Here is a 12,632-nt window from a genome sequence, read left to right on the forward strand (position 1 = left end):
CGATAGACAAGAGTGACATCCGCCAGGTTCAGAGAACACGGAAGGTGGACTATCAGGCCAGTAAAAGTCAAGAGATAATTTTCTTCCTTTTTATCCCGATTGCCCCTTTCTTCTTTTCCCTTCCCTCATTTTGACTTCAAGGCATCAAAAACTAGGAAGCTAGGAAGCTAGGGAGGCGGAGGCTGGGGAGTGGCAACGTGAAGTGACCGTAACCACGCCCATCCTGCTACTGGCAGTGAGACCATGCCAGGACCGAGAGTTGAGAAAGGCTGCAATTCTTAACAACGACAGGAATTCTTTTTCACATATTATCATGAAACTGAATTAGAGCAATAAATTACAAAATTCAAGCTGTTTCTATGTCTAGAATAAACTGGAAGACTTTTTAATATTTAAAAATGATCAGAAAATTCACTGAGCTCGAAATGAGTTTTCATGCAACCGGCAGGAGTAAGTTTAAGCAGGTAATAGTGAAAAAAAATAAAGGGATTTCTAATTATACACTGTGAATCTTCCTTTTTCAATGCACCAGTTTGGGTAAGTGAAATACACAGAATTTAGTGACTGAATGACAAGTGGGAATGAGAAATCAAGGACAGTGAGTATGAAGCCTGAAGTTTTAGCTCCTATCTTGGGAGTAATAGGGCAACCTTGAGAGTGAAGCCTTGAGACAGATAGCGAAGCAGAAAGATGGAGTGGCTCTGTGGCCTTGGGAAAAGTGGAGCCATCACATTAGCCCCGTACTTCTTACCTACAGACTCATGTTACATAAAGAAAAAAAAAAATAGATCTCTGCCACTTTTTAAGTAGATTGACTATATGCACCAGGACTCCCAGGGCAAACCGAGGTTTATGTCTACTGTTACAGTGTAATTATTATCAGAGCCCCTTTTACTCTCAAAAGGGTCTTTTTGGGATTAAATATAGCATACATAAGAGAGATTAAAGATACATGAAACAAAAATTGACACCACTGCCAAGGAGAAATGAACGAATCCAGCTGGAGCTTCAATGCCCCTCTCTGCATAAGTGATTGGACTTGTAGACCAAGAATCAGAAGTAATACAGAGGAACTGAACAACACTATCAATCAACTTGACTGCACTGACATTTACAGAAAATTCCACCCCACCACAGAAGGATATATATGCATTCTTTTCAAGTGCATGTGGAACCCTTACCTAGGTAGATCACATTCTGAGCCAGAAAACAAGGCTTTCTAAACTTAAAAATATCCAAACCATACTATGTTCTCTGTTCACCATGTAAATCCAAGGTCACAGAAAGAACTCAAGAACATTCAAAAATGTTTGGAATGTGTAAAGCATAATTATAAATAACCTATGTGTCAAGGAAGAAATCAAGAGGCAAATTAGAAATTTTTTTTGACTGAACAAAAATGGAAGCACAACACATCAAAATGTGTGGTGTGCTGCTAAAGTAGCACTCAGAGAGGAATTTATAGCTAAAACGTTAAATTGTGAAAGATAGAAGGTCTCAAATCAATGACACCTTTTACCTTAGGAAATTTTTTAAAAATACATTAATCCCAACCTAAAGAGAAGAAAATAATGAGGATCAGTATCCATGGAATAGAAAACAGAAATTGAGGGAAAAATCCATGAAACAAAAGGTTGATTCTTTGAAAAGATCAATGAAGTTGATTACCTTCTAGCCAGGCTGATCAGGGAAGAGAAACAGAAGGTGCCAGTTGCGAATACAGGAACAAGCCCCTTGCTGATGACCGCACATATTTAAAAAGGAAGGAGATAGTATGAAACATTCTATGCCAATGAACGTGTGACAACTTAAAGAGATCCTGGAAAGGTAAAAACTACCAAAACTTACTCAGGAGGAAATCAGTCATCTGAAGAGACCCACATCTATTAAAGAAATTGAATTTATAGATGAAAAATCTCACCACAAGGAACCCTTGAGGTCCAGACGGCTTCAATGGTGAATTCCACCAAACATCTGAGAAAGAAAGAATCCAATTCTGTACAATCTCTTGGGGTTATTTCAGCAACAAAAGATTCATTTAACATTAAAAAAAAAACCAATCAATGTAATTCACCATATTAAGCAACTAAAAAGGAAAAAACATATACATGATCATTTCATGAAAGCTTTCATCCTTCTGTCATATAAAGAACTGCATATGAATGTTCATATAAACTTGGTAGTAGCCAAAAACAGGAATGCAAATGTTTATCAACAGGTGAATGGATAAACAAAGTATGGTGTCTCAGTCTTCATGATGGGATACTAGTCAGCAACAAAAAGAAATGAACTTTACATCTATTCAATGACAGGGATGCATTTCAGAATAATCATGCTGAATAAAAGAGGTCAGACCCAAAGGAGTACATACTGCATGGTTTCATTTACATGTAATTCTAGAAAGTGCACACATTTGAGAGAGAACAGATCAGTGGTTGTCTGGAGACCGGGGAGCAGAAGGGAGTGACATGCAGAAACCTCGGATGAGGGTGATGGATACCTTCACAATCCTGATTGTGATGATTATTTCATGGGTGTGTGCATACGTCAAAATTTAGCAAATTCCATAGTTCAGATACGTGCAGTTTTTTGTATGCCACTTATATCTCCAAAAAAGCTGTTAAAATAATAAATGAGTCTACAAATTTTGAACTCCCAGTCTATCCCTTCCCACCCCCCTGTAGATACTGACAGGCATATGCAGAATAGATAAACAATATTATACTGTATAGCACAGGGAAATAGATACAAGATAGCTCACAGGGAAAAAAAATGTGACAATGAGTGTATGTATGTTCATGTATAACTGAAAAATTGTGCTCTACACTGGAATTTGACGCAACATTGTAAAATGACTATAACTCAATAAAAAATGCTTAAAAATAGTAATAAATGAATCAATCAGTCAACAGATAGATAGGTAAATAAATAAGTTTTGTTTCAAATTCCTTGTTCACTCTTAATTACATTCAACAAACTACTGCCCTAATGGTATAAGGAAGATAATGATGAGTGAGATCCAGTCCCTACATTTAAGCTGGTTACACTTAAACACAAGGGCTAAGGTGGGGCAAATGCAATTTTTATCAGACTGTGATTTGGAGAAGGGGGTGAACAGGAGGGTGGGAAGGAGGAGAAGGAAAGAAGAAAGAGAATGAGCATGAAAAGAAGAATGAGCCGAGCACTGGTTAACCAGGGCAACAAGCATTCACTAAATGTTTATCATATCCCGGGCACTGAGCTCATCCTTGAGAAGACACCCTTAAGAAGTCAGCATACAAGGAGATAAACACACACGTGGACCATGAAATACACACTGAAAATCAAGATTTATAGTAGAGTGGTCTGGTGGGACAAAGGAGAAAAGGAATTCATTGTGATGGATCAGAAACGAACATTTGACCGTGACCTTAAAAAAAAGAGTATTTCAATGAACATCAAGACTGGGAAGAACTGTTCCTCCTATGGAAATAGCAGGAAAAACTCCCAGACGTGAGACAGTTTATCTGGTGTGACTGGAGAATGAAAATTCCTCTTGCAGCACTGGCAAACCGGACACATAAAAGGACAGAAATGGAGAATTAAGTTGGAAAGGTGAGGCTGTGATGATACAGTGAAAGAAAATGAACCCCACAGTAAGCAGTTTGGAACCAATTCTACAAGCACTTGAATATTCAAAAACAGCAGCATGACCACCAATGGTTCTAATCAGTTATAAGATGGGGCACAAGCAGGTTGTTAATTATAATGATTATGCCACTCATATTTGTAAAGCATATAGTTTTAAAAACTCAATCAAGATTTTCTCTATCATAACATCATACTTATTAACTAGTTTTCCAATATTCTTTCTTGAGTGTGAGGGTCGGATGTACCACCCCAATTGGTGACGTGTGGAATTTCAATAATCTTTTAGTAATCACAGGAAAGTGTCAAAAAAGTGAAGTATAAAACATGTGTATTATGGCAGTAAAATTCTATGTGTATATATCCACAGAGAGAAGGAAGAGAAGCGTTGATATAAACAGTGGGATGAGATGAGAAATTCTCGAATGCATGAGGAAAGGATGAATAGCTGGAAAGAGTACAAGAAAAGTTACCACATATGAAAATAAAGGTCAAATGTCCATATCTGTATACAAGAAGTTCTAGAAAAATGTAAGGAGAAAAACAGCATAAGTTATTTGGAGGCATATGACCCACAGTTTCACAGCAATATCACACAAGGACACATAAACAAACATGAATTCACATGGAAAGATACCAAATGTGCCAAAGAGGTGATAAATAAATCACATGGACATGTTACAGTAAAACTTACAAAAGTCAGAGACAAAGGAAGCAGCCCAGCATCCCAAGGAGAAATGGCAGATCACCTGGGCAGGAAAAGCATCCTACCAACACGCTTTAGGAGGCAGGAGGCGTCTGGCCAACACTAGGTCTAGCTCTAAAATTAGACAAGATATTTAACTTCTCCGTAGCTTGGTTTCCTCATTTATATAATACAGACCATAATAATTTCCATAATTTCCACATCACAAGATTGTTGGAAGTACCAAATACAGTACAATCCATGAAACCCATAAAAACACAGCCAGGCACATTAGTAGGCACGCTATGGCTATGAACGATTATTGTTCTCAGATTTCTTGGTAGCGATATTTGATGGAGAAACACAGCAGAATAACATTTTCAAAGTGTTTAAGAAAAGACCATCCGTGTTAAAAGAGTTTTATATCCGTCTGAATAATCACTTAAATACAAGAGTGGAAAGACAGAAAAAATATAATGAATATAAGAAAGAAAGATTAATATATCAGGCAAGGCATTAATAATACTGCAATTATATATGAACTTGTAATTATTATTCATGCCCCTTCCAAAATGTACTGAGAGACTATTGTGTGCCAAGAATGATTTTAAGTTCTTTGCATAAATTAACTAATACAGCATTCACATCAACTCCATGTGGAAGAGAGAGGCTCACCAAAGGTCACTCAGGGTGGATCTGATAGGTAGTCGAGAGTCACCTCCATGATAAGCCTCCTTTGTAAGATCTGTAAATGCGAGACAGGTCTTAAATACAAACCATCTGTTCCTTGTTCGCGTTCTGAGCCTTTCCTCCACGAAAGCTTGTTTACAGACTTTATCTCTGAGAAATGGTCCTTGAGGGTGATTTCAGTGGAGGTAGAAACCTCTGGTCCTAAGGAGCTTCTAATTTTGGCTACCTGCCCTGGTGTGTTCTCCTCTACATAAAAAGCCAGTTCGTGGTTGAATCCAGTTATGGATAAAACCAAATACCTCCCAACAAAGGACTGGTGCTAACTGTTAAGCACTCACAGGGAAATGTGAGCGTAACACGGAGCTTTACTGTTTTATTTTTTAACAAATCATGCACACATTTTTCTAGCATGCAAGTTATAGCAATGGATGACTAAATATTAACGTTAGAGACCTTGACTTTTTCACTGGTTAAGAAATAACAGTGGTTGGTTATCTACCCAGAGCCTTAAGGCTACAATCATGTGAAAAAACAGCTAAAGAAAACTAGCTTTAAAAAAAAAACAAAAAAAGCAGGCAGATTTGAGCATGGCCGCAGTCACCTAACCCTAGCTCTGCAGGGCTTAGGGCGAAGCTGCTCACGTCCTGCACTTGCCCTCTTGACACAAAACTCTTCGGTGGAAGCTCTTTCCACCCAAAGACTATCTGCTCTAAAAAATTCTTAAGAATCTCTGATTTTAAATCTCCTAAAAGGACTCACATATCTTCTGTCAGTGGGTTAAACTCTGTGTCCTTTCAGCTGGGACACATGAATCTAGGTATTTACTTTCTCGAGTTTAACTGCTGCCCTAGTGGTCAGAATTACCTGAAAATTCCTTTCCATTGTGGGTCCTAGGCCATTTTTTTCTTTTTTGGTGTATTTTCCAGATAACAAAGACTCTGTTTCTTAGGTCATGTAGCGGCCACTTGGGAGAATATGAAGCAAATGCAACTCAGATCTGTTGATGGCAAGACTGATTATATTGTAGGAATCCCTTGCAAGTGTTTCGCCCACTCTGCCCAAAGCAAGGTAGAGCCCCAAATTGGGAGAGGAATATGCAACCTTAAAGGGAGACCTGTGATACGTTTTTATGGCCAGAGTCAGCGAGTGCTCATTTGAGTTTAAATACACCATTGACTTTCTTTCTCTGCTTTTCATGAAGATTGGAAGTGATAGGAACAATACGATTTCAGAGTAAACAGCAAGGGTTTGAAAGTTCTCTAGTAACTCTCCCAGTACCATGAGTACCTCCAATAGTGGAGAGAGAGGCTGGAATTCTCTAGGTTGGAAACACAAAGTCAAGTAACTGCTTTGCTGTAGTCATTTGTCTCTTCCATAGAATAGAGAGGCAATTGTGAAATCTGAATGTCTCTCGCTTCCTGCAATCAACAACCAACAGAAGAGAATGAAAGGAGTAGTGACAAAAAACAAATCTGCTAGTGACAAGGCAGCTTTCCACCAGAGATACACTGTTTTCAAATCGGACCAAATAATCAAAGCATTCTTGGGAATGCATTGGGAATCTTAGGAGACAAAGTACACTTAGCGTTTGGTAGCTTGATGAAGAGAAATTGAAATAGATCCAGTGTGAGACTTACCCCATCACTGAAGGCCTCCCTGGCGTCCCCAGTTTCTGAACTGACAGTCTTAGGCTTCAGCAGCAAGGGAAGTGTCCACAGGATCTCAGCAGGACGTCCAGGTTGTTGAACTCCCCCAAAATACCATCAGAAAACCTTTCAATAAAAAGAGTTACATTAATGGAACTTACTGCAGTAAGGGAGAATCCTATTTTGACTGACTCTAAGCAGCATCTTAGAAGAGTTAAGTCAGAAGCAGAATCTCATTGGGACTTTGGGGTCTGGACTCAAGCAGGTTACAGTGGGTCTGCAAGAGTGGGCAACTGAGCAGGACTGGGCAGAGTTCAGGGTGCAGTAGTTTAGGATTGGTGACATGGGGGAGTGAGGGCCTTGACAAGCAAACTGCTATTGACAAGCAGGCTGTGTGTCAGAGTTCTGTCTTCAGTATATAGATTTGGGGGCATTTTCTGAAGCAAACCATGGACTTAATTATTAGTTTACCATCTTATCTTTCCCAGGCTAAAGTTTCCTAGAAGGAATGACTAATTCACATTGACACAGGTGTCCCATTTTATTTAAGCCTTGATCACAGATGGTCTCAATTCTCAAAGACTAAGACTTTAATATCAGAGGAAATAGAATTTCAAATAAAATCATCAGAAGTTACAAAAATGGACATTATACACCAGTAAAAGGAAAGTTAGATTAAAAAGATACAGTCATCATGAACATAGACGAGCAATATAGCACAAATTATATAAAGAGATAACTGAAATAATTACAGTTAGGAACAGAAAATACAGTCAATAATTATAACTAGAGATTTCAACAAGGCACTTTCAAACAAAATTTGAATACTATAATTAATAAACTCAAACTTAATATCCAACTAAAAGCACGGAGAGAATTAGTTCCAGGAATCAACCATGTACAAAGTCACAAAGAAAGCCTCAATGTATTTCTAAAATCAACATCATTTATCACTAAGTTAATAAAATTAAAAATTAATAACAAAAATTCCATAAGTCTGTGAACAAAAAATAAAATAAAATAACTTTTCATTTAAAGAAAAAAAATTCCATGGAAATTCAGATAAATATACAACTGCTTGACAAAGAAAGCATAACAGACCAAAAGTGGCAAATGTATAGGAGAAGCAGAATTTAGATGGAAACATATTTTTAAAATATGTTCATCAGAAAATAGAAAACGTGACAATGAATATATATATATGTTCATGTATAACTGAAAAATTGTGCTCTACACTGGAATTTGACACAACATTGTAAAATGAATACAACTCAATAAAAAAGTTTAAATTAAAAAAAGAAGAAAATAGAAAGCCAAAAGACAAACAATCTAAGCACTCAAATGAAGAAGTCTGAAAAAGAGCAACAGAGTAAAATTAAAGAAGCAAGAAGGAAGGATAGGTGAATTCAGAAATAAATGAACTACAGAAGATTGTCATAATGGATACTGGAAAACACAGAATGAATATACTGTTAGCACCATGTGCCTTCAAACACCACCTCCATGTAGAACAGAAACCGAATACATGAAACAGACAAAAGGTGTCACTCTGGCTGGGGCCTGAGGGGAGGGCAATCGGAGCCCTGCTCCCTAACCCCCTTTCCTCAGTTTCCATCCACTGAGAAACATTTCTTGAAAAGTCAGTGCTTAGAACCTGTTGTAAAACAGGTCCTTTATGAAGCTAGTGATGGATTCACAAACCAGGAAAAAGAACCTTCTGAAGCTTCTAAATATACTGATGGCAGAAAGTACTTTCAGAGGGTAAGCAAGCAAAACCCAAAACAAATAAACAATCAAACAAATAAGCCCTGAAACCACTAATGCAGGATTGTCTTCTGAGATCCTCGACTTTTTTTCACTCAAGTACACTTTTTGCCAGCATTTCATTTACTTAAAATAATGACAGGAGGAGGAAGACAACACTTTTGAGAGAAAAAAAAAAAAAAAGTCTGTATGTGCTTACTGCTGTATTTCAAATAAAACACATACTATACTTAATATGATACGTTCTGATTCTGTTGACGTCGCGGTCTTCACCCTATGCTAGGCCCCGGGAGGGTTGGAAATGCCTCAGAGTCTCAACTTGGTTGCCTGTCACCATCCTGAGGCTCACTTCTTACTCCAGACCAATTAAGCGGAATCTCTTCTGGTGCACTCAGGCACGTGTGGTTTTGAAATCTCCTTTTGGTATTTCAAGTGCAATCAAAGTGGAGAATCACTGTAATAGGGAATGGTTACAAAGAGGCCCCAGTGTCTGCTTAAATCCTACCCCAGTCTGTCCTTAGCGCTTCCCTTTTCACGGCTTCCTCAGTTATCTGAAGACAGATATGACAAATTGATCAAACAGGCACACAGCAGGCTTAGATAGCGAGAGGACTACCACAGCCACGGCAGCAGCATCCCAAACCACCTCAGCAAGCTGTGATGATGGACTAACTCCAAGAGGAGCGAATCCAATAAGGATAAACAACAAAGCTCAAACCTTGGGCACAGTACACCGGCTTCAAATGCAGGGTGATGCAGCCGTGACTATACAGCAGTCCACATGAAGAAAATCTTGAGGAATTTAGTTGACTTTTAAGTGTGGTGTGAGTCAACACTGATTCAGCTGCTAGAAAACAAACCCCATCTGAGGCTGCATCAGCAAATGTATGATGTCTGGACAGGGAGGACCCTTTCTGCATGCTTGCTGGAACACTTTAAGTCCTGAGTCATGTTCTGAGGAGTATACTACAAGAGGAACATGGACAAATTAGATTATGGCTAAGGAGGGAACTTGGAGTTGTCTTTAAAAAGGGGTGAGGGTTGCGATATTTAGCTGAGAGGAAAGCTGGGGTAGGGAGAATATGCCATATTTTCAAAATATTTGATGAATTCACATAAAGAGGTTAGATCAGATTCATGGTGTAAAATTCAGAAGTTGAAGCAACGGATAGATGGAAGTGTTACCCCGAAAGGGGAAAGGAAAAGACCTCAGTTCATGTCTTACCTGAAAGGTACGAATTCAGACAGGAGATGGAGCATTGTGTAGGGAACGATTTTGAAGAGTTTATTTAGCAAAGGGAAAGTACACCTCCCAGAACGGGAGGCGGGTTGATCCACAGGAGGAAAAGCAGTGGTCTTTGTTATGCCCAGTCTCTTCTTCCCTCACTCGATGGTCTTTTGGTTGACTGACGGCTCTTGCCCCTGGAATGCTTAGTCATGTTTGTCCCCTTTGCGCATGTCCTTACCCATGATGCACACAGAAAAACCCACGGGGGTTGGGGGTGGGGGCGCAAGGCTAATTGTATTACAATGAGCATGGGGTCATGTCCAGTTAAGTCCTTGCAGCTACCAGGCAGTTTCAGCTGTCAGGTTCTAACCCCTTTTCTTGCTGGTATCCTTTGGAGGAGGTAAAGCCGCTTTACGCTGAATGCGGGCATAACACCATCTTCCAGACCATCCTGCCTCTCCTCCACCTATCTCCCTGCCCTCACCCATCTAACTACCTAACAGAAGTAAACACTTTTCAACCACGCTGACCATCAGAAAGGGAATGGGCAGCCACACAGATCAGCAGGCTCCCTGCCCTAGGTGCTATGTGAGGCTGCAAGTCAATCAGGGGTGAGGGGAGTTTCAGAACTTGTGGAGCACTGAATCAGATACGACGGTCTCTTCTCCACCTAAGATTTTATGACCACTGCATTTAAAAGTTACTCGGGAGTATGTGTGAGACTTTTTCTGTTCTGTGCGCTCTTGAAACCCCTGACCTTGGACGTCTGCATCCAGGCCACTTGGCCCCTCCGCACCACGCCCGCAGCCCCTGGGTGATTGTCCAAGGGGAAGATGCTGTCGCTTTCTGCAGATGTCCCTTCCTGCAATGTGCTCTACACGTGTGTGTGTGCGTGTGTGTCTCACTCCCTTTCTCATTTAAACCCAACTTCTTGCAGAAGCTTCTCCATGAAGAGTCTGGCCCGTCCTCCCCATCTGCCACAAGTTCTGGATTCCGAAGGGATCCTAGGTGCTCACCCCCATGGCCGGGACTGCATTCCCAGGGCTCCCCTAGTTCTGGCTTCCCCAGGCCCCTCGAGTTGCCCAGACGAGGGGACAGCGGACAGCGGCCGGTTCCCAGGACCACCGGCGTCTGGCCCCGTCACGGTGCCCACTTTCTCTCGGACCTTCTGGAACTCTCGGGCTCTTTCCACACCTCGAGCCGAGCGCTGGGGGCCAGGCTGACCGGCGTCGGACCGGAGCCGAGCGGGGGGCCACCGAGGACAAAGGGGCGGCTCGGCCCTCCCCGCACACCCCTTTACTCCCGCTCCCACCGTGACGGGCGCGGGGCCGTCGCCTCAGAGCCGGAGCGCAGAGCGCGGGCCCCGGGACGAACCCGCGCCTCGGGCCGCGCTCCCGGGAGGGGGCGGGGGAGGGAGGAGGGGCGCCGGGAGGCGGCGAGGGCCGCGGGGAGCTCCGGGGAGAGAGCTTCCGAGGCAAGTGCGAGGGGAGGGCGGCCGGGCCCGGCACGCTCCCTCCCTCGGCCGCTTTCTCTCACATAAGCGCAGGCAGAGGGCGCGTCAGCCATGCCCTGCCCCTGCGCCCGCCGCCGCCGCCGCCGCCGCCGCCGCCGCGCAGCCCGGCGCTCCGAGGCCCCGCGCCCCGAGCTCCCCGGCCTCGCCGCCCGGCGCCCCGCCGCCCTCCTCCCACCCCGGCGCCGCCGCCGCTCCCGCCGTCCCGGCCGCCCGGCTCGTCCCGCTTCGGGGAAGGGGAGGGAGGGGGGGCTCGCGGACTCCGGGGGCGCTGCCGGCCCGAACTTCGCGGGGCGGCTCGGCTTGGCCTCCCTCTTCCCCAGAGCGCACGCCGAGGCGCCGTCCTCCCGCGCCCTCGCCTCACCTCGCGGGCTGCGGACGCGCGGGGAGCTCGGATGTCCGGTTTCCTGTGAGGCTCTGCCCTGACCCTGTCGCCTCCGCGGGCCCGGGCCGGGAGAGCGGCTCGCCGCGTCGGGAGCGCCGAGCCCGGACCCGCTCCCGCCGCGCCGGCTCGCCGCGGGGTCCCCCCGGCCCTCGGGGAAGGGCCGAGCCGCGAGCGCAGCCTTGCAGAGGGGCGCCCGCGCCCGCCCCGCCCGCGGACCCGGCGCGCTCGCGGTCCTTCCACCATGCACTTGCTGGGCTTCTTCTCTCTGGCGTGTTCCCTGCTCGCCGCTGCGCTGCTCCCGGGTCCGCGCCAGGCGCCCGCCGCCGCCGCCTTCGAGTCGGGACTCGGCTTCTCGGACGCGGAGCCGGACGCGGGCGAGGCCAAGGTAGGTGCGCGGTGGCGCGCTGCGGCATGGGACTGCGCGGGGCTGCGGGGCTCGGGTGCCCAGGACCCAGAACCTGTGCAGAGTGTGGGGTTCGTGCTTCACCTTGTGCATGTTGGAGCCACAGTTACTGAGCTGAGTGTCCGCTTTCTGGGAGAAAAGTTTTCTTTGCCTTTTTTCAAAGAAAGTTGTTACTAAATAGGAAAGCAAGTTATACGAGTGGAGGGCCCCGAGAGGTGGCTGGTGACAGCGATCGCGTGACCACCTGGGAAGCAGTCCCCACCGGTGCGCCCAGCGGGTCTCGACCCCGCGCGGGGGTCTCGGCTCCGGAGAGCCCGAGTTCAACCCCATCCGAAGTGTTCTTTTCTTTCCTGGCAGATTAGCGCGACTCCAAACAGCTCCAGGGGCTTGGATAACCAGTCATCCGAGGCTTGTTTTCCTGGAGTGTTCCTCTTACATGGAGCATGAGGCGCTGTGCGCGATTTTAGAAAAAGTGTAAAGGAATTTAGTAACCGGGCTCGAGGGCATCAGACTTCAAATTCACTTGGAGAAGTTGGTCAAACTTGAGATGATGCAGAATCTAAAGTAGATCATAATCAGGCTTGGCTTTTCAGCTTCATAAACTCTGCATTTCTGAAATCTGGTCGGAAAGCACAGTAGAGTAAGGGGAATTTTGTTCGCTGGTTGGTTGGTTTGTTTTTTTAAATGAGATGTT

General features: G+C 44.3%; 2 protein-coding genes across 7 annotated transcripts in view; one reads left to right on the top strand and one right to left on the bottom strand.

Moving 5' to 3' along the window:
* Positions 1 to 11,640, bottom strand: part of NEIL3 (nei like DNA glycosylase 3) — a 357,388-nt gene extending 345,748 nt beyond the window's left edge. For 5 of the 6 annotated variants that reach the window (XM_032468751.1, XM_032468753.1, XM_032468750.1 and 2 more), the window contains exons 1-2: positions 11,515 to 11,640; positions 6,640 to 6,774 (exon numbers count right to left, since the gene is read on the bottom strand). The gene's annotated coding sequence lies outside the window, so the exon portion shown is untranslated. Of the gene's footprint in view, positions 1 to 1,921; positions 1,975 to 6,639; positions 6,775 to 11,514 lie in introns of all 6 variants that reach the window. The other variant, XM_032468752.1, reaches the window with a different exon arrangement.
* VEGFC (vascular endothelial growth factor C) overlaps positions 11,396 to 12,632 on the top strand; it is an 81,034-nt gene continuing 79,797 nt past the window's right edge. The window contains exon 1 of the mRNA XM_032468757.1: positions 11,396 to 11,920. Within this exon, the coding sequence (XP_032324648.1) occupies positions 11,777 to 11,920 (144 nt within the window). The 5' untranslated portion in view covers positions 11,396 to 11,776. The remainder of the gene's footprint in view (positions 11,921 to 12,632) is intronic.

The sequence above is a fragment of the Camelus ferus genome, chromosome 26 (genome assembly GCF_009834535.1).
Source record: "Camelus ferus isolate YT-003-E chromosome 26, BCGSAC_Cfer_1.0, whole genome shotgun sequence".
In the NCBI taxonomy this organism is placed as follows: domain Eukaryota; kingdom Metazoa; phylum Chordata; class Mammalia; order Artiodactyla; family Camelidae; genus Camelus; species Camelus ferus.